Here is a 23,672-nt window from a genome sequence, read left to right as displayed (position 1 = left end):
TCGGCACACTTACCGAACTTAAAAAACGGGGCAGTGATTTAATAAAAAGACAGGGAATTAACACGACAGCTTGCATGGTATGTATATATATACACCCTATATATATATATATACACATACATACATATACACACACACGTATATTATATGCATTTTGTGTACTGAACTAAAAACAGAAAAAGTGACAGATCCGTTAAAAGTGTTAGTGACGGCAAACAGTAAAGGGTTAACACATGAGGAGGATGATAAGAGTTATAGTCCGTGACTGACAGGTCAGTACCAATGGATACATTCGACACACATTACTTATATATATATATATAAAAGATGTGAATTATGATTTATCTTTTAAGCAAATGACATCACCCACATTGAAAGTTTCACTGGATCGGCAAACGATCGTCGCCCCCGAGATCTAATGCATCGTTTTCTATACATTACAGGACGTCTCGGACAGTATAGAGACACATTGTCTCCTTCGGCACGCGGGGAACATGTTAATACGGAGGTCCTGAATGTCGGGGAGTCTCGTTTTGCCCTCGTCGTTGCTGCCATGACGTTTGTGCGGTGCCAGCCTGCGCGATCTATAAGGTTGCCAGCCTGCGCGATCTATATGGGATACTCCATCTACATTTCTGCATCATTAGAGTATAAGCTCAGGCCTGGATCCGCAGGAAGGCAGACTAGCCATGGGGGTGAGCACGGCCCAGACTAGCAATGGGGCACATGGGGGAGATGCCCGGTGGGCCAGTAGGGCCGCTTTACTGCGGAACAAGCGGCGGATCGGGTCCTGCAGTGGGTGGCCACATGCTGCGTGAATATGATAAAGGAAAGTGCCTAGTCCTCCCCGGTCTGGCCCTGGGCTTAGCAAGTCACTGTTTTTGGTCTGCTAGGGCAGGCGATGAGGCAGCCCATTCTTGCGCATGCCGATTGTTAATAAATCTTGCCCATTTCTAAGCATCCCGCCGAGTTTCAATCCGGCATAAAAGTCCAGTTAAATGATATTTAAAGATGTATTATTTATGCCTATGGGTACCGGGAATGGAATGATGTACGATAAGATCCTGCCATGCTATAATTCTATACTGCGATTCTAGGTACATATAGAAGCCCCTGGGATTAATTAGGATATATTACAAAACGTAACGATTATCATACAGATCCTGCCCATCGCCAAGCCGGCATGCAACGAAGTACGAGCCAAAGCACGATGGGTTAACAGCTCCCGATAATCATCATTCACGGTGTCAAAGGCCTTAGGACCAGGCGTTCTGAGGATGGTCGAGGTCTGTGTGGTCTAAACAAATTTTAGGAGATATGTTTTTAGGGTCAAATCCCCCTCCCCCCGGTCAGCTGGCTACTACTCCATTCAGATGGCTAAATGCCACCCACGGCATGACCGATAATATGTATGGCTGTCGGAATTAGTATCCACTGCCTAAAATCCTAAAAACCCCAAATTTCCTACCATTAAATTTAATAGATTTAAAAAAACAAACAAATAAAAAAAAAAAAAAGAAAGAAATGTTTTCACCAACATTGGTTGCCCTACAAAACACATACTTAGAATTTTATTGCCTGAGTGGTTTCAAAATATCCCCCAAAATATAAATTTCCAGTCTACATTCAAAAACTGCATTTCATAAAAATTCTGATAATTAACTCTGTAACGGTGGGCTCTGATATCTTTCTGATTTTAATTCTATTCTAACCAAAATAAGTGTTTTTTTATTGTAAACAAATAATTGATTAATATATATATAGATATATTTATAGATCATCTTTTTTTTGTTAAAATTTTGGAATTCCTAGCTGAAGGAATTCTGGTTAAAAAGGAAGAAACCATTAACATTGGCTCTTAAAAATAACTGATTGATGGGGGGGGATGGGCTACATCGAGAAGATGCCCCCCTAGCGGAATAACGTTACATATTAATCGGCATCTATTGGGATTATGAATGGCGACGGGGCCGATACTATCCTAAGTGGCAGTGCCCGTCATTCTCCATATTTTGGGCTTGTGAGCGTGACATCAGACTTGCCGACTTTTTTTTTTTTGTATGTCATATGTATGGCTCATTTATGGGGACCCCCAGTCTACGGGAGAACGCCAGCCCTGCCCTCTGTCGAAACGGTCTTCTGCTGGTGAATGAGTTACCGACACAAGCCCAAAATAAAAATGGACAACAACCCCCGCGGGGCTGTATAAAAACGTCCTGCCCTCTTATTACTGGAGTCTTCCTTCAATGACCCTTCCGTAGGTCTTTGTTATGAAGACCATGGTGGACACCAACACGATGAAGGGGGTTGGCTGGAGCGGCGAGGGTCTCAGTTGACGCTGTCCTCGTCGCTGCCCTCGCCCCGGTCGTCTTTGGTTTCCGTCACGCAGCTCTCGTCGATGTTCTCCAGCGAGTCGGCGTGCTGGACGGACACCTCCGACAGGCTGATGGTGGGGAGGGTGCTCTGCTCGGGGAACAGCCACGGCTTGTGTTGGGGATTGTGCTTCTTCTTCCACTCGGGATACTTCACGCAGGCTTTATACATCTTCTTCATGGCCTGTAGACCGGCGGAGAGAGAAAAGGATTTGGGTTTTTAGGGAAGTAGAAGATATAATGGGGCCGACCCAATGACCCCCTCGCGTTTCCCGGTTATAGCAGAGAGAAAAAGAGCAAACGCAATATTGATACAAAGTACGGTATTTGGCGATTCGGTTCCCACGGCACACAGTGAAGTAACGTGAGCTAATCTGAGCTAATCGTTCCAAGTACACGCAGAACAATGCAATCAATTCAGCAAACAGGTTCCACTACAGCTAAATGAGCCATAAATGTGTGTCCAGATCACCTTGATACGAACTGAAACAACAAATTATATAACAATATATATATATATATATATACACACACACACACACATATACTAACAATAATGATTAATACATTTCAAACTGCAAGAAAGGGCTGAAGCTCGAGGCGTCACACTAGAATTCCATTAATCGCCATTGTAAGAAATGAAGGGTGCCTTTAAAATGTGATATTACATTTATTGCATAATGTTTTGAGGACGATTTGGGTTTCTATAAGGTGAGATATCTGGTTTTACAATGTAAGGTAATTTGCATAGTAATGCATTACAAAGGGTTTGGAACAAAGGCTCCAGCAGAGGTGGGATACCCCACAGGGGGTCAGACAACTGAAGCCGATGTATATTAACATAACTGTGTGCATGTTTGCATAGACTACCTGTCTCCTCCATAATTGGGTCATACAGGAAATCTCTGGAAAGAGGGGTTGGGTGAACCACTTTCTGGGAGGTACAAGGAATTCTGGGATGACTAGTTAGGGGTTGCAATAGAAAGAAGAGTCTGAGTGAGAGAGAAAGCAGAGTCGGAGAGAGAAGAGTAAGATAGAAAGAAGGGAGAAAGAGGAGTCTGAGAAAGGAGAGCGCAGTGAACAGAAGTGTCCTGGGTCAGAAGACTCAGAACGAAGCTGCGCAAGATGGCGTTCGGGAGAAGCCTGTGAGCTGAGAGAGGTTTCCCAAGAATGTGCTTAAGTATCCCTTTTTGTTTTGTATTATTATCAAATGTTTTCTGTATGTTATATGTTTTATAACCTGTAACAGTAGCCTAGTTCAATATCAATATACATTTTTCTATACGCTTGTATTTGTGCTTTATTCGTCACACATTCCCTAAAAGAATATCCCTGTAAGAGGGTCATAATTTCTTACACCATCATCGGTGAAGCCGTCGGCTACCTAACAAAGTTACATTGTAGCAAGTTGTGCAATAAAAATGGTTTGATTTGGTTATTTCACATGATACATTTTTAGCAAGTTGCTAATTTTATATATATATATATATATATATATAACCCTTGCAATGCTGGCAGCTTTTTAATTTGAGGATTATGATATTAAGTTAATGCCCCCTTTTTAGTTACTTATTCAAATGCCCTTACTTTTAGTTATTAATGTGTTATTAATAATTATTAAATAATAATGAATGTATACACATGTGTACTATATAGCTATACTATTCTGAATTGCATAGGAATGCTGGCACATATTACATTTCATATGGAGACATAAACATCCGTGTTAACGTGTTTTCACACTCCTCTATGCGTGTGCTTGGCATTTTACCTTTAATATCAATGACATATGTATATGTATATGACAGCTAAGAGGCCATTTTTAATTTTCATGGTGTCCCTCCTTGCAAATACATTGGGGGATTTTACAGAATCCCCCCCACGCACTTGCCCCTTTTCCCTCCCCAGCCATGGGCCGGACACATCTCTCTGCGCATGATATTCTTACCCCAGTCGGCTCCACCGAAGGTTCTGCGAACATTGGGGGTGAACGAAGACCCCCGTTGTGCATGCGTGTAAAGCGCTCCTATTCATTTCAATGGGGCCACTTTCCTGCCACTGGGGAGGCCAGCTGCAGCTTCTACTTAAAGAATGCATATTAAAGTATTCATAAAGTACTTTAATAAGCATTGTTCTCTAGCGGCGCTGTCAGGGAACCGTCTCTGCGTGTTTTCGTTATAAAAATAAACGAGGCGCGTTTTTAAATGTCGAGAAAAGCTCTGCCAGCCTTCTCCGGGCAATCGCAGCCATCGTCACAACAGCCTTGAATTAGAATATTCAAGAAGGAACAAAGCAGCTTCTGTTTGTTGATGGATCTATTAAAGAAAAAGAAACACATGCGCGGTTTATTTACCCGCCGGGAGCGCACATGTCTCTGGAATAACGATTTAACCCGCGGGTGCCCAGACAAGCCAGCCTCCGAATGCAACATAGTGGGCGGGTTCAGCCTCTGGCGCGTAACTAGTTAAAAAAAAAGTACTGAGACAGAATGCCGTGAAGCTATTTACAGAGAACGAGCTGGCAATCTGGTGAGACGGGAACATACAGCGCCATGGCATCTGCTGGCGCTATATAAATATAAAGTATTTATTTCTTATACAGTTGACGTAATTGAGGTTTGTCTGATTTACTCAAAAATGTTGTGTATATATATATATATAATATAATATATAAATATAACATTCTTCTTACACGTTCTAGAATTCAGACCACATTCTCATATTCATTTTTTTCCTATTCTTGTAAAATACGCAGTTTATTATTTTTATTGTACTTACTTTTGGGGCCAAAAACTGCGAGGATTTGTTCACCACCCATTTGGGTAAAGAACCTTAAAATAAGAAGAAGGATCTGTTTGAATACATCATAGACATCCTTCCTTATATGGATTCTGACATTATGACATCACCGCTTACATTCCGGACATAACGAATAACCGCAGGCATCCGATAGAAATGTACGTCTTATTATATGCCGTGAAAATACATGAAGTTGAGTCGGTGGCGGTTTGGTTTTATAAATGAATGACCGTTCCATAATCAACTGCCCAAAATTCATGAACCGCCATGTTAGTGAAACCAAATTTTGGCCTCATTCACGAGTGGATTTGTGTGGATTTGTGGTTATAGTAACTGTTATTAGTCTAGAATTAAATTATAACGTTTTATTTAATGGAGGGAGCAGTAGATAGGTGGAACAGCCTCCCAGTAGAAGTGGTAGGCCACTCCTTGAGGCATTCCTACGATATCTCAGTTTAATTATAGATATAACGTTTGTATTCCTGTCATTTATTTATTGCTTTAATGGGAAACGGCAGGTAAAATCAAACTTCTTCTGAGATGATTCCCACCACAGAGCTGATCTATAGCTCATTGTTACCCAGAAGCCCCCCGTATCCATCCATGTATAATAACATTTATATCTCACCTCTCGGGTCCACCTGTGCCAGGTAGATGAGGCTGCAGCATTTTGCCCCTTCACTCTGGATGAGGTACCCCGTTTGGATGGAGACCGCTCTCACCAGATCTTTCCTGGGGGGGTATTTCTAGAAATGCGGGGACAGAGGGGTTAATAATCACTTCCATTTAATGTTATCCAAGCCATCCAGAGATGACACCACAGAGGATACGAGCTTCACGTAGAATCGGGAAAATTAAAAAAGGGGTGACATCAAATTACCAAATTATGACATCATCGATGAACCTTTTTTTACAGTTCCTATAAGATGATATGGGGATGGGTTAAGTATAGAGACCAGTTGGAGTGCAAAACTGTAAAAGTAGAATCAACAGGATGAAGACTGGTTCGTTGCTACGGTAACCGCACCCACTTTTCACTTTCCACCATATTTCTTATTTCCACAAAATGATTGGGGCTTAAAATCATCGAAACCATTTATGCCACGCTGGCAGTAAGACAGCGATACGTTTATCTGCGATTCAAGCTCTGTTACGCCTCCAAAGCCAGACTAAATGTGAAATAGCAAACGAGGAAAGGCGCGTCATCAGAGATGGTGGGGATTTTGCTTCACAGGGATGGTGGTAGATACGTGGAACAGCCTCCTAGCAGAGGTGGTAGAGACTTATACAGCGAGGGAAATGAAAACAGGCATGGGATCGGCATACGCCTCCTTAATCTAAGGCGAGACCGACGACTGCTTACGGTTCCTTACACTAGGATGGGCCAGATGGTTCTTATCTGCCGGCAAATGAAAGGAGAAAAAGGGGTAGAAAAGAGCCGGAGAAATGAGAAAGCGAGCTAGCTTTGATGGCGGACGGAGCACGCATGATATCAGTACATGCAAATAAGATAAGACGTGTTTGTTAGGGAACATGCCATTCAGTGCGGGGTTTGCACATCTGCGCCGCTCTCCTGGACTTGTCTCTGTTGACAGACAGCGTGATATATTTCTATATTTACTTTGCATTTAAAGGGACAGATTGCGCTCTGACGAGAGATAAATCATAAAGGGCGTGCGAGTCATCTGCTGGCGGAGAGATAACCACCCCATCCCAGCACGAGCGAGATGATTCCATTATATCAACCGGAAGCCAAGTGATTAATACCACCGTCAGCTAAAGTGAAGACCCAAATCCTGCGTAAATAGGCCAAGCTTTGAGCGATCGCTTTGAAAGAAACTCTTTAGAACTCTAACCATCTGAGATCGGAACTTCTCAACACTTCGACAACGAAGATCTAGGGCTGAGGTCTCTACAGTTCTTGATGGGACTTTAGTCTTCCTCCTCTGACTTTCCATGACTGGGTTAAAAAATAAAGAGCTATGGACAACAACTTGGCCCAGATCGGCAGTGCTGACCCCAACATGGTCCATACTCCAGATCCTAAGACACTCACGTTCCATAGAAACCTACACTCACTAGAGGCCCCAATCTTGAGTTCTCTCAAAGAAGAACCTTCACTGTCCAGACAGTAACTCTACTGGGACACCCAAACTGGTATGTGTTGGGACAGCCAGTCACCACCGGCTTGGCTTAAAGACCAACTATGTTCAAAGCTTGTGTTCGGCACATTCCCCAGATACCACCGGGACCTTTGTTCCCATGATGCTTTACTCACCGCGTGTTTAACAGAATAGTTCATGATGATGTAATCATTTCCCATTGGCAGCCACGAGCGCAGAGTGATGACGTCGCGGTTCTTCAAGGGCTTAGGGCACTTCCCTGTTGGAGAGACAAAGCGGTAGAAAGTCATCAAGGGCATTTCGTTCCAGCTCTCTACTCAGAGACTGCCTGGGCCGACAGTCACATGTGAGACACTCTTTAAAACACCCTGAAGACCCTTTCAGATCTCATCAGACCCCACTGGAGAGTTAAAACTGGGGGAAAAAACGTGATTTTATTCAAAATGTCTTCAGGATTTACCCCATCAATTGTTAAATGATTACTAAATCCCCTTTCTATAGGCTGTGTTAATTTTTTAATGGGTCGGATGTTCTAGAGAACTTTTTAAAGTATCGGACCGATGGCGTCAAAGGAATTCTTAAAGAGTAACCCGTTTATAATTGTTCACATTTACGAAGTTATTTAAGTATTATTATTAGTTATTATTATGATCCAATAGTATTCTCGTTTTCACTTACATGCATAGTATCCAATATCCGCATTGACCGTCAGCTTCCCGATATCAAAGGTCTCGATGACGTTACTGTCCCACTTCCTGCGATACTCTATATCATGGAGAACGTCATAAAGGACTTCAGCCGGTATATCCTTACACTCCATCCTGCACTACAGAGACAGCACAGGGAGAGATGGTAAGCGACAGCAGACCCGGGGTCCAGCAGCTCAACACAATCATTCTGGTAAGCACAGATCGCCATGATTCTAAAATCACAGCACAGTGATTCCGCCATCAGATCACTGATTCTAAAATCACAGCACAGTGATTCCACTATCAGATCACTGATTCTAAAATCACAGCACAGTGATTCCTCCATCAGATCACTGATTCTAAAACCATAGCACAGTGATTCCACTATCAGATCACCGATTCTAAAATCACAGCACAGTGATTCGGCCATCAGATCACCGATTCTAAAATCACAGCACAGTGATTCCTCCATCAGATCACTGATTCTAAAACCATAGCACAGTGATTCCACTATCAGATCACTGATTCTAAAATCACAGCACAGTGATTCCTCCATCAGATCAATGATTCTAAAACCATAGCACAGTGATTCCACTATCAGATCACCGATTCTAAAATCACAGCACAGTGATTCGGCCATCAGATCACCGATTCTAAAATCACAGCACAGAGATTCCACTATCAGATCACCATGATTCTAAAACCACAGCACAGTGATTCCACTATCAGATCACCGATTCTAAAATTAAAGCACAGTGAATTCACTATTAGATCACCAGGATTCCAAAATGACAGCACAGAGATTCCGCCATCAGATCACCATGATTGTAAAATCACAGCACAGAGATTCCACTACTAGATCACCGATTCTAAAGTTAAAGCACAGTTGATTCGACGGTCTGATCGCCATGATTTTAAAATCACAACACAGTGATTCTGCCATCAGATCACCATGATTGTAAAGTTACAGCACAGTGATTCCACTACAAGATCACCAATTCTAAAATTGATTCATGCTGATACAAGCAGTTCACTGTGATTCTAAAATAACAATGCAGTGATTCCACTATAAGATCACCGTGATTCTAGAACCACAGCACAGAGATTCCACTATCAGATCACCGATTCTAGAACCACAGCACAGAGATTCCACTACCAGATCACAGATCCTGAAATGACTTCATGTTGATCCCGGAATCATTTCTTTTGTTCAGTCCATTCCAATACCACCTTACAATCCTTCCAATATCCAGCAGTCAAAATATCGCAATATCATTTTTTTCTCAGTTATTTGAACATTGAGCGTTTCCTCGGCATTACAATTCTACACGTTAGAAATAGAATATCTGGGACTCGTGTATATGAATAAAAAGAACACATTAACTTTAAAAGAAATCAAAAAAAATGTTAATAGTGCATTTTCTACCAAACTTCCAGTAAATCATGTGATTAAAGTGAGCGGATTCTTTCTAAAATGGGCTCATTCAGCAATGTTTTTTTGCCAAAGGGGCCAAATGATCCCAAAATGATAAGTAGGGGGCCACCTACATGTTATATTGCTTAAAGCGATGGCGTAGCACGTTGGGTATACATCGATTTCTTTACTGTCTCATTAATCATACAGACGAGGAATGAAAAAAAAGAGGCAACAAAGCTCAAAAGGCTGAACTATCAGAAATCATCCAAATGAAGATGCCGGTCCGGAAGAGAGATCGGGGTCCACCGGTGACCTCAATGTGTCATAAAAAGAACGATGGGGAAAATTCAAAAGGGCTGACTTTTCGCAGGTGCCGATGCCATCCGGACTCCTCTCGACGGGGTGCAGATTACTGCGAGGAGGGCAGTCGCAGCGGGGCAGCTTAAAATGTCACTTCCAAATGTCACAGAGCTCGCGATCACGACGTGCTGACAAAATATCAAAGGAATAAGGAAGCCGACGCGCTTCACCGGAAAGGTCCCAAACTAGGAGGTTTAAAGGGTTAAACGCAATGTTGGAAAGCGCCTGCTCATTGAGATGGTGAAGTGGAGTGCCTTCCCAGAAGAGGTGGTAGAGGTTAGATTAGATCTAAGCGTGCTTTTAATAGACATGAGGCTATTTTATATAATGACGTAAATTAAAGTGTTAAATAAAGTCAGGGAACTACGAGCCTGCAAGTCTGACACCTGCAGCTTCCTCTTGTAAGAAAGATATCTAGATGTCTATCACCAAGTTATTATATTTTTTCATTTGGTTAACTGCGTGTGAATAGTTAAATATTCTCCCCTCATTCCTCCCCTGATGCCCCTCTTTTCTAGGCGCTCGGGATGTTTGCTGGGTATGAGGGTATCGCAGGGCTCTACGGCCCTAAAATCCATAATAACGGGTGCTGGACGGCGCGGAACATGACATGTAGAGAAGATGGTTGTCTTGTATATTATTGATGTTGTGAAGCTCGGAGGAAGCTTGCCGTCCAGCGGCTGTGTCTGCAGACACGTCACCAAGCTGACGAAACGCGCAGAGGACATCATACGTGTGCGTGCGCGTGGCAGAACATAGCCTCCTCCTAGACGTCCAACAGGCGTGAGCAACGCTAGTCCAGGATCCACCAACAACCCCCCCCTTCCAAAATGAACACCATTCTCTAATATGATCTTCCATGTATTCGGGGGAAGGGTCCCGTTTCAGTGTAGCTGCCCCTTTTGCCCATTATCGGCCCCAGGGGCCGCAGAGGCAGAAGAGGATAATGAATCTATAGGATTAACCCTTACTCCTTGGTACATATGTACAAAAAGGACACGGCCGAATTGGGAAGGCAGAGTCTTTAAGGCTGTGAAAAAAAAAACCCATAACCATCCACATTTATACATTTGTCGGGAACACTTAATAGTCATGTGACACAAGAGTGTCATTACCCGATGGCAACCGAAGCCCCCAAAATATCTACGCAGGGGCCGTCGGAATATAGCAGACTTATTAGAGAGAAGACGCAGACGTACATGGAGGACTAATTACTCTAACGAGCTCGCTGAACGCTCGCAGCCGAGGCGCTTTATTTATTCCGTACTCCCAACGCGTTTCAGGTTAGAAGTAAACATGTTGTTTTTAGCAGAGGGTGTCTTTAGATTACGCTATCAATGAATGAAGTGGTATAGAGGCAGAATGTTCTGTCACACGCACAATGTGTGGCCTCCTCAAAGCGCTGCCGTATTTGTTTTATCGGCCTCTACCACTTCTGCTGGGAGGCTGTTCCACTTATCTACCCTCAGTGCACAAAGCTTACAATCTAACGATGCCACGTGAATTTAATGTGTTGGTCGCATTTACACACTTCACGCGTCGCTGTGGCCGGCAGCTATATCCACTTGTATGCTTCCTTTGTAAACGCAGCGCAAGATTATATTCGGTTTAAAAACCAGGATTACACGACATAAAGCGATTATTACGGCAGCGTCACGGTGATAGCCTCGGGATTACCCTGCATCGTGGAGTCGTATTAAATGATGCAGATCCAGGGAAAGCCAAGTCATGGCATCCAGGAGGAAAACATATTAACTCTACAAAACCCAGATGTACAAAGACATCTGTATCCAGGGCGTCCATGGTCCAAGACCACACGCCGGCCATCTGATAACTCCTTTACTTCATCCCTATTACACTAGCTTCACATCTGCACCCAGACAATATGCGAGGGCATATATATATAAATATCAAATATATAATATAAATATATATATTAAATATAAATATATATACATATTAAATATATAATATAAATATATATTAAATATATAATATATTACACATATATATTGTATATGTAATATGTTGTATATGTTTTATATATATATATATTACATATATAATATATATTAAATATATATAATTATAGATAGATATTTTGCATGACGCGAAGCAGATGGCAGTGACATTAAACAGGACGCCCACCATTCCGGAGTCACCCGCCTTTATCCTGCCAGCTGAAGAAGAGAAACGGCCGACGGACGGTGCCAATCCCCCCCCCCCCCCGCTGTGCCAGCGCCGGGGTGACTCAGACTAGAGACACAGAATGTTTACGGCAGGCTGGCACCATACGGGGGGTCCGCCATCGGCAGGAACCTTCTCTATAAGGGGCTATTAGGGAACGGATAGAAGATCTTTCAGCGCTGGATGATTCGGACGATACATTGTGTTTAGCACTTAAAGAGTTAAACGGAAGCATTACTATTGAAGTAAAGGGATGTATTGATCGGTTATCTGCTGGAGCCTGGGGATTTTCACGTAAACCTATTCACGTTTTAGCGTGTATTACGGCCAGAGGTAGTTTTTATGTCACCGTCGGATTTAAAGCTCCCAGGGCCGTACCCAAAAATCAGGAGTGTCCCGCAAGATCCGGGACTGTTGGGCGGTACGATTCAGTTATCCGTCTGTCGGTATCTGTGTAAATCTACCTGAGCTTGGCTGCAATCCTGACATCAGAACTAAAGCTGGCCGGGGGATTAAATTGGAGGAAAAAAACAAAACCTAAAAAAAAAGCTCTGCCGGCGGCAGCGAACTGCCCTGAGAACGTAATCTCTTTTATCTCTGCCTTCCGTCTGCTCTGTCTTCCCAAATCATCTATTATTTACGTATAATGTATATTTGTACGCAGGGTGGGGGCGGGGAACTTCCCTATCCTGACGCTCCGTCTTACTGAAAGTAAACATTTAACCCTTAAATAGCCTAAAAAGGCTTTTTTTTTTTTTTTTCTCTTTCGTTCCAGATGCCCCGTTAAAGTACAAAGGAGGGGTAATAAAACATATTAACTCAAACGAAAGACTTTCAGACGCCACAGAGCCGACGCACATGCGCGAAAAACATCATAGAGAGAATGAAACGCATATGGTGGTTGGAGCGCCCCGTTAACTGTATAGATTTTACTTATTTACTGAATATAAGGTTTCTTTAACAATCTATATGTTATTAATGATGTATTTATAGTGTATCTGCAGGCGGTACTCGTATGTATACGGTGGTATACAGGGTTTACACCGACGACGTGTGTACGTGTCCAGAGATCGCAGATGCGCCGGTTGCTAGGCAGGAAAGATGCTGCTGTTGCTAGGTAACAGGAATGCTGAGTGCTCCTCTCCGCATCCTCATGCACAGTCTCCTGCCTGCGCATGGTTAACGCTCGCTGTGCTGCCTGCTAAAGGACTGGAGCATTAAAAACACGCTGAAAGATACTCAGAGTGGGGAGAGAGAGTGAGTGAGAGGAGTGGTAGATATGTAGCTTCCCAGCAGAAGTGGTAGAGGCTAATACAGCGAGGGATAGGCATAAGACGAGACCAACGACTGATTAAGGTCCGAGTCTTTACAGCAGGAGGAACGGGCAGAATAGAGACGTCCAATCAAAATACAAAACAATGACCTCTTTACTGCCACCCTTTGGGCTGAGAGGGCATTGCAGGGAGAATCAAGGGGTTACCGTGGCCCTCTTGGAGATGTGTCACCTGGATCACCCTATACAAAGAGGGTGACTCAGTGTGATGGGAGTTAGACAGGAGACAATTTATCTGCTGAGCCCAAACTCTCCATCACATCCGCAGCCATCGATGTCCTTGATGTCACCATCTGTCACGTGACCCCACGTGACGCGCGTGTACGTTATTCACTATTCCCACATCCTCCTGCCCCACTCAACCTTGAGCAAACACTGACGGGTGCAGGCGCCGGTTAACCCATTCAGTGTCTGCCAACACAGTCTGTACTTTTCCCAAGGTCAGAACACAAAGCGTCTATATTTAGCACGTTCCCTTAGTTATTTTGGCAATGGGGAGGAAAAAAAAAACCTTGAAGGGACGTCATAAGAGGACGTACCTTCCTATCATAGATTACGAGCATCCCTGGGATATTTTTAATAAGAGATGCCCCTGAGATGTTGCAAATACATTAACCCTTTAACTGCCCGGCACATACGTTATATGGTATTTTATCCAGTAATGGCAACAACTAAATGGTTGTAATATCTGTCCTGGTCACCTGTATTAAAGCAGGGATTTTCACCTGTAATGTTCAGGCATTTGGTAAATCAGAGCTAGAGTATGAAGAGGACAGCTCCAGAATGTACGATTGGGGTAAAAAAAACACCAAAACAGGGACTGTCCCTCCTAAACAGGGACTCTTGGCAGGTATGCAGTTATTCCTCCCCCTGTGCACATCCATTATTAAAGAAGCTGGTTTCCCTGCTCGGTTTCTTGGCCAGGAGTGAAGCTATGCATGGAATACATGATGCCGTCAGGGAGGGGATAGTGTGCGGGTGAGTGTGTGTGTGGGATAGTGTGAGTGTGCGGGATAGTGTGAGTGTGAGTGTGTGCATGTCACACGGGGACAGATGGTCAGCGGGACGCGGCGCGAGTGTCATTGGAAACGGCCCTGTGACTCCAGGGGCCACTAATTGCCTTCCGAGAGGAATGTCAGCTGGGATTAGAGGTTTCTGCGAAACGTTGGGCTGCCGCTCGCTGGAATTTTATTAACTACAGGGTGGGTGTCGTGTCCGACGCGATGCGGTACATGCCATGAGTCCCTCCATCCGGCTTTTCTTCCAGCGTCCTACCCCCCCCCCCGAAAGTATCAATAATGTGCAGTGGCGTATTTACTATCCAATCAGTGATGAGAATTATTAGACACTGAAGGAGGAGGGAAGCTGCAGCCTTGTAGCTTCTGCCAAAGGGTAAAATATCTTATTTTCCCCAATTTTTCAAATACTCGCAAAGCCCTTCATGCTTTTATGGGGAGGCTGTCGGGGGCGTTATACTGTACAGATTGGGGGGCTCTTGAAATAACCCCAGATACGTTCGGCATCGCGTAGCGAGAAGTAAAAGAAAGTTCTCTGTCATTTTACTTTTTTCTTTAATGCTCCCCGTTTTAAAAAAACCGCGTTTAAAAAGTTTATGGAAATACTGCAGTTGCCTAGCAATAGAGTCCTGTAAGTCCCTCCCCTATGTATTACATCACAGCAGTCTGTCTGTCTACAGTCACGCCTACCCGCCATTCTATGCTCACGCGTGTGAAGCTTCACAGATCCACATGCACACAGTGATGGCCAGCGAGTGCGAGTGAGTGAGGGGTTCCGTGTGATAGGTGTGATGAGAGTGATTAGAAACGTTTATAGAGATCACGGATGGGGGGGGTGTCTAAGATGGGCAGGCTGAACTGTGAAGACGTAATTATAACAAAGGAATACGCTTATTTAGGATGAATTCCATAAAAATATTCTAAAGATCTAGGAATGTTGGGGGGGGGGGGATTACGGATAATAAAAACGTGATGTGATTGGTAAGGGTTGTTTTCAGTTCAGCCAAAAGTGAATGACACCTTTAAGGTCTGTTGCCCTGCGTGAGTCACCGGGGGCAGACGGCTCATCTCCGAGTGCGCTGTGATTGGCTGCCCCCCCCATACACTCGGCTCTATAACCACAGGATAATTGAATCCCATCATGTCAGATTAAGGACAGTGGGGTTTTTTCCTTCCCAGCCAGGCTTTCTGCTCCGGTTCATCTCAAATTACAAAAAGGATCTCTTCGCTGTTATCCTTAACCTTTTCAGCGCCAAGACTGTCTCCAGCACAGGTGCAGATAAGCCGATCATTGGAAATCTCCTATTCAACTACTGGGAGAGTATAAATGATTCTCTTTGTAGCAGGAATATCAAAGTAGGAATAATTGTCATTAATTTAAGCGGGAGAACACTAATATAGAAACATAGAAGCTGCTGGCAGATCGGCCCCATCCGGCCCCCGCCTAGTCGCCTGTTTTTCCTGCTGTAAAGACTCGAACCTTCATCAGTCGTTGGTCTTCTTGTCTTAGAAAGCATATAGCTCCTGAATCTAAGTACTTTAGGAGGGAAAAAAAAGGAGTAGCTGCAACGTTGCACCGCCGTAAGGCAGCCGACATTGTCAGGAAAGGGATTCCATTCAACTCAACAGGAGAATTTTCTGCCATTTCCCCTAAACCCACCCTGGAGCTGCCTGGCGTTCGCATGGAGGATCGCGCGAAAGTTTAAAGGGACAGTAAAGTGCACATGATGGCCGAAGCGTCCCTTTAACTGGCAGCAGATAAAACCCACATCCGTGTTTCTACTTCCTGTATCACGGAGAGCTTCCTGTACAGACCCCCGGCAGTATCAAGACATGATACTTCTGTAGCGTCTCCGAGGTCCCGGCAGTCTCTGCTGACCCAGAGCCACGATTACCGTCAGAAAGGACAAAAAATAAACTCTTCCCTTTCTTGTAATCGTACGAATAATATTGAGAAGAAAGATAGGTTTTAGCCTTAAATCTCGGAGCTCCGCAGCTTTTATGGCACTGGAGTCGCACACCCCATAACCTGGGAACCTTCTGGCCCCGGCTACTCCGAGCCCACCCATGCGGGTAGGAGGTCCCCGCTGGTGTCGCGGGGAACACGCAATTGGTGGAGAGAAAGTGGGCGGGGAGTGGGACAACACGGAGATTCCCCGTAGCGACCCAGAGACCCAGCTCTTCACCCAGAGTCGCCGGGGCAAAACGCGGAGAAATGCCCATTTCTTAGAAGTGTGGTTTTTTTACTCTTAAGATCAGAGGGTGCGTCGAACTTCAAGAAGGGCGGTCTAACCTTTATTTAGACAATGACGGGTATTATATTCAGCGGCCGAGGTGTGGGGAGGGGGGGGTCGATCCCTGTCTACAGAAACTCAAACTTTCCTCTGTTTGCTTTTGACCTGCTGGGATCAGTAAATGTTCTCTCTCTCTAGACGGACAGAGATTGCAACATAAAGCTTTGGTGAAAACCGGCAGAACGATCCGGCAGAACGACCTCTGTATCCACTTATAAAATATTTACTGACCAAGACGCTTCTTATTACCCAACGCTTCCTGCACTCCACTTTCTATCGATACGTCAAGCTGAACAGACCTTCACATCGTTCCTGGGGGGGTAAAAAAAATTCTTTACACATCACAATTCTGCTGATACTTCTTTGGGCCTCGTCTTTCTGTCTCACGTGGTTTGGTGGGTCTTCTATATAAATTAAAAAAAAGTGATTTTGGTGCAAAGCTTAACAAGTGGTCTCATCGCCATGGCAACCAAGATCACATCACTGTTCTATCCAACACAGTTCACTAGAACGCTATGGAGGACCACCATGACTTCACTACAGGTAGCTGGCTTGGCTTTGTGAGGAGAGTATGACGGACAAGTCCAGTAGGTCTCATCCAACCAGCCAATGGGTTTGACTCATCCCGGCGCCATGCCGTCAGCCGGCTCGGTTTCTTGTCTTGTCTCAAGAAACTAACCAAAACTGGTCTTCTTTGTTAAATATGTCAGAACTTTATCCGATTCGGGCAACCCTGCTCACTGGCGGTCATCAGGAGGAGCCTTCTCGTGAAGATCACCGTTTGATCCTCAGGAATCCCACCTATCCGGGTCTTCAAAGCAGGCGGTCGAGGTTAACGCGCTTTTCCCGAAATGTTTCTCCCTCCGGAGCTTGCCGGCTCGCCGACCGCGTCACGTTTCTACAAAGGCAGATTGTCGGAGGAGAAGAAGAAGCAGCAGCCCACGCGGGTTCACTCTGTTCCAAAAATACCCCTCCGACGCTCCGAATCTGGGTTAACTTACAACTGTGCTGCCGGTGCCCAGACGTAAAGACACAGAGAAGCCTTTCAACCAGTATCTCCACAAAGCCACAAAGCCATAGAAACAGATAATCATGTCCTTTCCGACACCCCTATTATCCATTTATCATAGACAGAAAAATTAACCCCGCGGCCGACCAGTAGCTCACGATTTCCTTTTTGCGTCACCGATGCCCTTCTTTCTCGCTAGTGGATATTCCAAATAGAAGCACGTATCAAAGCTTGGGGAAATAAGCTAAAATAGAGTTAAAATGAAGAAAATTTACGAACCAAAAATAATATAAAAATGACTTCAATACTTCCCAAGTGTCCAGGTTTTCGCCACAGTCCCACTGGGAAGCTGCCGCACTGTCCTGCTTTTGTAGGCAGTGGGGGCCACGGGCCAGTTGGGGAGAATCCTTTGAGCCCCCCAACCGACTGACCCAGAGAGCTATAGAAACAACTGTGCTGTCTATATAAATAGAACTATATAGAATGGAAACCCCTGCTTGAGCACAGGTGACTCAATCAGATACATATTTAATGGCTGGTTCGGTATGTGTCCGATGTGATTTGCTATGATTAATAGAAGACTGGTGTATAATCTCTTTGAAGCACAACTGTAAGGGTTAATATTCTGAGTCGGGTGATTGTATCCGTCAGATAAAAGCTATGACTAACCGCACTGTACAATGAAGGACTGGGGGCCCGGAGATCACAGCGGTCTCCTGGAGAGGTGAGATATTTAAACAGCCGGCAGAAGGAAATCATTTTATCTTTTGTGAGCGCAGTGACGGCAATTCATACACAATGGGGTGTATTTACCAACGGTAAGAATGTACACGTAGTCCGCAACGGATCTTTAGGGGCAGAAACGGACTGCGCACTCGGGTAGATTCAGTGCAAGCGACTGTAATGGGCAAGACCCCCGACGTCAGCAAGACCACCCACCCATCCTTATATGTAACTAATCTGTATCACTTAGCTGCAACATATTAAATACATGTATGGCGTTATATTTCATGTAGTTCGCAAAGCCTAGGTCACCAAAAGCATAGAAGAAAGAACCCGGAGCTTTTAAGTAACTGTCTAGAAGAAGGAAACACCAGTCACCGGTGTTACTTTCACACACGTTTCCTCATTTCACCTTCCAGCTGACGTGTTCCGTGTATGTACGGATGGGTTCCGTGTTCTGTGTCTAACTGAACTTCGGCAGAGACTGTGTCTGGATAACGACACTTGTAAGGTTGGTTATAGGAATAGCCCTCTACGAACGGGAGAATAAATCAGATGGCACGGACAAGCTGTTTGGGGCCCACTCACAAGCAGTTTGGGGCCGAGGTGGAACTGATAAGCTGTTTGGGTCAAAGATGGCACTGATAAGCTGTTTGGGGCAAAGATTGTACTGATAAGCTGTTTGGGGGCAAAGATGGCACTGATAAGCTGTTTGGGGGCAAAGATGGCACTGTGGGACATGTTTCTTGTGACGTCAAAATTGCCCCTGGTTCCGATGACGACGCTTTGGATGAGAGATGAGTATGTGACCAGCAGGCACCTGGCCAACTACTATAGGGGTCTAGGTGCCTGAGGGTGATGAGGGTTCTACGTGAACGACTGAAGGTCCACAATCCGACCAGAAACGTGTGAGAGGGAAAGGCGCTGAGTAATTCTTACAAATCCTGTTTGATCCAGCGCAAAGTCCTTTTATTAACCCGAAGAACCAGTTTGTTACGGGATCGTCACTCAGCAAGCACTTTCTCCAAATTCCACCAGCGGCGACAAAGCCGTATCGGAAAAATACACAAAAAGAAGCATTTCAGGTGAAACCAGGTACTTAACCCTTCCCCAACCTGTTAAATAAATACCACTTGTCGTATTTGTTCAGCGCCAATTAAGATGAGGAAAAATGCGGAAATACTCAATTCTCTGGAATCACCATTTCTCCGCATCGCGGCGCGAAGGCGGGTCAGACGCCCCCCACAAAATCGTAGTAATGGTATGGGCATAAAGTGGGTGGAGCTTGGTCTGATGACTGACAGGTAGTGGGTGGGTTTGGTCAAAACGATCAGATCTGCCGGATACCCACGCACCCCGGGGCCCTGTCTGCCCGATAACCATGCGTCCCGGGGCCCCGTCTGCCCGATAACCTCGCGTCCCGTTTGCCCAACACCCACGTGTCCCGGTGCCACACGCCCCCCCCACCTCAGGAAATCTTGACATCGTGGGAAAAGCAAACACGACTTAGCGTCAGCTGACGGGAGACCTTCCGCCGACCCGTGTGTAACGCTGCATTAACAGACACAGATGTGCTGAGAGCGCCTTCCACACACAGCGGGCAGGCCTCAGAAGGCTCCACGTCGCGTAGCCCACGGGCGGGCATGTGCTGCACTCATGGCTAGATTGTTCTCTTAGGATGATTTGATGGGCAAAGGCATGAAACCACATGAACCCCGCTTTAACTCCTAGTTACAGAACGTTTTTTGCCCCGCAGGGCAGGTGTCTCGGGGGCAGCTTTTGAATTTCAGCTGAAGTAGTCTTTACATGGAAGCAGAATGCCACTTATGTGCTGGGACCATCCCGACAGCACGCCAAACGTCCTGTTTAACCATCACACCTGGTACAAAGCTTTGGGCACTCTGGGCACCTTTCTGAACCCTGTCCGTCTCCTGCACCATTTGAAAAAGATCAGCAGCCAATCAGGAAGCAGGAGGTCAACCGCACATTGGGGGTGTCTTCAAAGAGCCATAAGTGTGTCGGTACCACTTTCTGGGACCCCCTTAACGCATGCACGCAAAGACAGCCAACAAAGTTCATGCAGTAAATTCTGCAGCTACTGCATTTTGCCCAGGACAACTAGGTCTAGGCCAGCAGGTCCAAGGGGGTCCACAAACCGGGTGGGGGGGGGAGAATAAACATACCCAGGAACACCCAAGAACCCTCCCTTTTCTAAAGGCGGGTAGGCGGTCCCACTGACGCCGGTGGGCGGTTCTTGGAGGGGAAGTAGGCGGGAAGTTTCTCCATGGTAACCCGGAGACCCAGAGCAGCGACGTTTCACTCGGAGTCTCCGGGCCAAACCCAGAGAGTCGTCAGGTATGGCAATGAGATTCCGGTGCTTTATTAACCCCCAATGTTCCTGCTGGTAAAATGGGGAGCTTGGGATATTATGGGTGGTCTGTGATACATGGGGGGGGCACGTTTCTGCCACCAGGGGTTTGTAAAAGGCCAAGGGCAAACCGCCTTCACTGTAACACATTTATGCCTGCGCAGAACTACCGTAATTACCCCGCTATAGGTACTTTAATAGTAATTACAAAGGATTGAACGGAACATTCCGAGGAACATGAAGGTTAATTAAAGCAGAAGCGCCCCTGGGTCTGGTAAATGACCGGGAGGGGGGGGATATTCCACGGGCCATTAATCTGGATCCAGGAGCCGCATTACTCCATGCTAACCCTTTCAGTGCCAATGCAGCAGTATTAAAGGTAATTAAACACGAAAAGCAGCTCCTATATACTGCATACGCTCTCCAAATAACGCGTACCCCCTAATTATCATTATCATACTATAAATTATACACGGGTCGGGGATCACGGACACGCGAGGATACAATACACCCCTGCTGGTCTGACGCTTAATGCATCGTCGGCATGGAATACGCAGCCCAGTCAGAGCTCCAGCGAATAAATCTCCGGCACACAACAAGTTAACTTGGAACACAAACCCGTCTCTTACAACCATTCACCATAAAGACGGCCCTTTATAAAATAATGTCTGTAATATAATAATAATAATAATGGAGCCAATGCTATCCGGGTGATGAAGGGTTAATAGGAATGCTGTATGTATGTTCTATGTATGTTTTGTATGGCTTGGCACGGGCCACGTGCTACTGATCCCAGCTACGGTGTGTTGGATATGGGGGGCTGCGCAGAGTTCTAGGCGCGTTGGGTATGGGGGGCTGCGCAGAGTTCTAGGTGCGTTGGGTATGGGGGCTGTGCAGAGTTCTAGGCGCGTTGGGGCTGCGCAGAGTTCTAGGCGGGTTGGGTATGGGGGGCTGTGCAGAGTTCTAGGCGCGTTGAATATGGGGGGCTGCGCAGAGTTCTAAGTGCGTTGGGGATGAGCAGAGTTCTAGGCGCGTTGGGGATGAGCAGAGTTCTAGGCGCGTTGGGGATGAGCAGAGTTCTAGGCACGTTGGGTACGGGGGGGCTGCGCAGAGTTCTAGGTGCGTCGGGGCTGCGCAGAGTTCTAGGCGAGTTGGGGATGAGCAGAGTTCTAGGCGCGTTGGGGCTGCGCAGAGTTCTAGGCGTGTTGGATACGGGGGGCTGCACAGAGTTCTAGGCACGTTGGGGATGAGCAGAGTTCTAGGCGCGTTGGGTACGGGGGGGCTGTGCAGAGTTCTAGGCGCGTTGGGGATGAGCAGAGTTCTAGGCGCGTTGGGGATGAGCAGAGTTCTAGGCACAGGTACATTGTATCCATTGAACAATAGAGCTTTGTTCTCACCTTGATCTTGTGCAGGGCTCTCTCCTCCTCGAGGATCTGCACCCACACCGTGACCCCCGACTTATTATACGTCAGGGTCCAGCCGGCCTCCGACGAGCACTCCGTCCTGAAGTTCTGAAAGTCCCGGTCATCGGGGATCTGGACCGTCTCCTTAGACATCTCGGGGGGTTTCAGGGGTACGTCTGCGGCTCGACTGCTCTGCTGGGGACAAAAAAGGGGGTCAGAGCGGGGGTCTCGAGTTGGGGAGCGTTTGGGAGTCTAAGCGGCACAGAGGAGAGGCTGGAGAGTGGAGCTGGAGGATGAGACTGTTCAGAGCAGGTGGGGTATATGGGGGGGAACAGGTGGGGTATATGGGGGAACAGGTGGGGTATATCGGGGAACAGGTGGGGTATATGGGGGAACAGGTGGGGTATATCGGGGAACAGGTGGGGTATATCGGGGAACAGGTGGGGTATATCGGGGAACAGGTGGGGTATATGGGGGCACACGGGGCAGGAGATGGGGCACATGGGGCAGGAGATGGGGCACATGGGGCAGGAGATGGGGCACACGGGGCAGGTGGAGGCTGATACTGGGAGCTCTGGTTCTAAAAGTAGAGAAAGGAAGAAGATGGGGAGGACTTACTAGAAAGAGAGATCTGCTGGATATCATTAAATGTCAACTGCAGCCTCTGAGCAGCCTCACAGATACCGCCTCCTACGGACCGGGACCCCGCAGATACCGCCTCCTACGGACCGGGACCCCACAGATACAGCCTCCTACGGACCGGGACCCCGCAGATACCGCCTCCTATGGACCGGGACCCCGCAGACACAGCCTCCCCGGCAGCCGGAGACTCCTTTGCCATGTAACCCAGCCCCAGGCCAGTTGATCCGGTTCTACCAGTCAGGCAGGTGCAGCGGGACTATCCGACCAATCCCGATGCTGCTGAATCAGCACTTGCCACCAGTGTGAGTCAGGAGGGGGCAATTCCCCGAGGGCAGCTGGGACGCCCGGAGATGCGGCGGGGCAGTCACACTGCGCGGGTGTTTAGACGGCAGTGAACGCAGTGCGCAGCCGGATCGCTGGGTGACACACGGTGTACTCCGCGCTGTACCCTCCCACCTCCTGCCCAGCGAGCGCAGCACACACCCCTATGCAACATCTGCCTGCCCCTGGGTCCTGTAACCCTCCGTGTTGGGCTAGCCAATGGCTGCAGCAGGATGCCCTCTGTTGGGGGGCAGCTCTGAGCTGGGAGGTGATAGAAACTCACGTTTAACCCCTGCCCTGCCAGCTGTGTGATGCTCAAGGTCCCTGCAGACACAGATGGTTGCAAGCTATGAGTGAGAGCCAGCAGAGCTAGCAATCTAATCAGACTGTTAGCATACAGCACTGCCAAGGGCATCCAGAAGGCTGCATGAAGGTTCTCCATAGATGTCCTATGTCCACAGCCTTACTCCAGCAGCACATTACACCTGCCTATATTTACTCCCCTAATCCTGCAGCGCATTGCACCCGTCCATATACACTGGCATAGTTCTGCAGCGCATTGCACCTGTCCATATACACTGGCATAGTTCTGCAGCGCATTGCACCTGGCCGTGACG

At 46.5% G+C, this 23,672-nt stretch overlaps 1 protein-coding gene across 1 annotated transcript; it reads right to left on the bottom strand.

Annotated features, from left to right (window-relative positions):
• Positions 1–1,797: 1,797 nt before the first annotated feature.
• Positions 1,798–23,172, bottom strand: STARD10 (StAR related lipid transfer domain containing 10). Its single transcript, XM_053456607.1, has 7 exons — positions 22,711–23,172; positions 22,087–22,284; positions 7,972–8,119; positions 7,449–7,552; positions 5,799–5,916; positions 5,150–5,202; positions 1,798–2,556 (listed from the first exon to the last, which is right to left on the bottom strand). Exons 1-7 carry the CDS (start codon positions 22,735–22,737, stop codon positions 2,329–2,331), a joined length of 876 nt encoding a protein of 291 aa, XP_053312582.1. The 5' UTR covers positions 22,738–23,172; the 3' UTR covers positions 1,798–2,328.
• Between the last annotated feature and the right edge of the window lie 500 nt (positions 23,173–23,672).

Source organism: Spea bombifrons, chromosome 2, assembly GCF_027358695.1.
Source record: "Spea bombifrons isolate aSpeBom1 chromosome 2, aSpeBom1.2.pri, whole genome shotgun sequence".
NCBI lineage: Eukaryota > Metazoa > Chordata > Amphibia > Anura > Pelobatidae > Spea > Spea bombifrons.
This window is presented reverse-complemented; position numbering and strand designations above follow the sequence as displayed.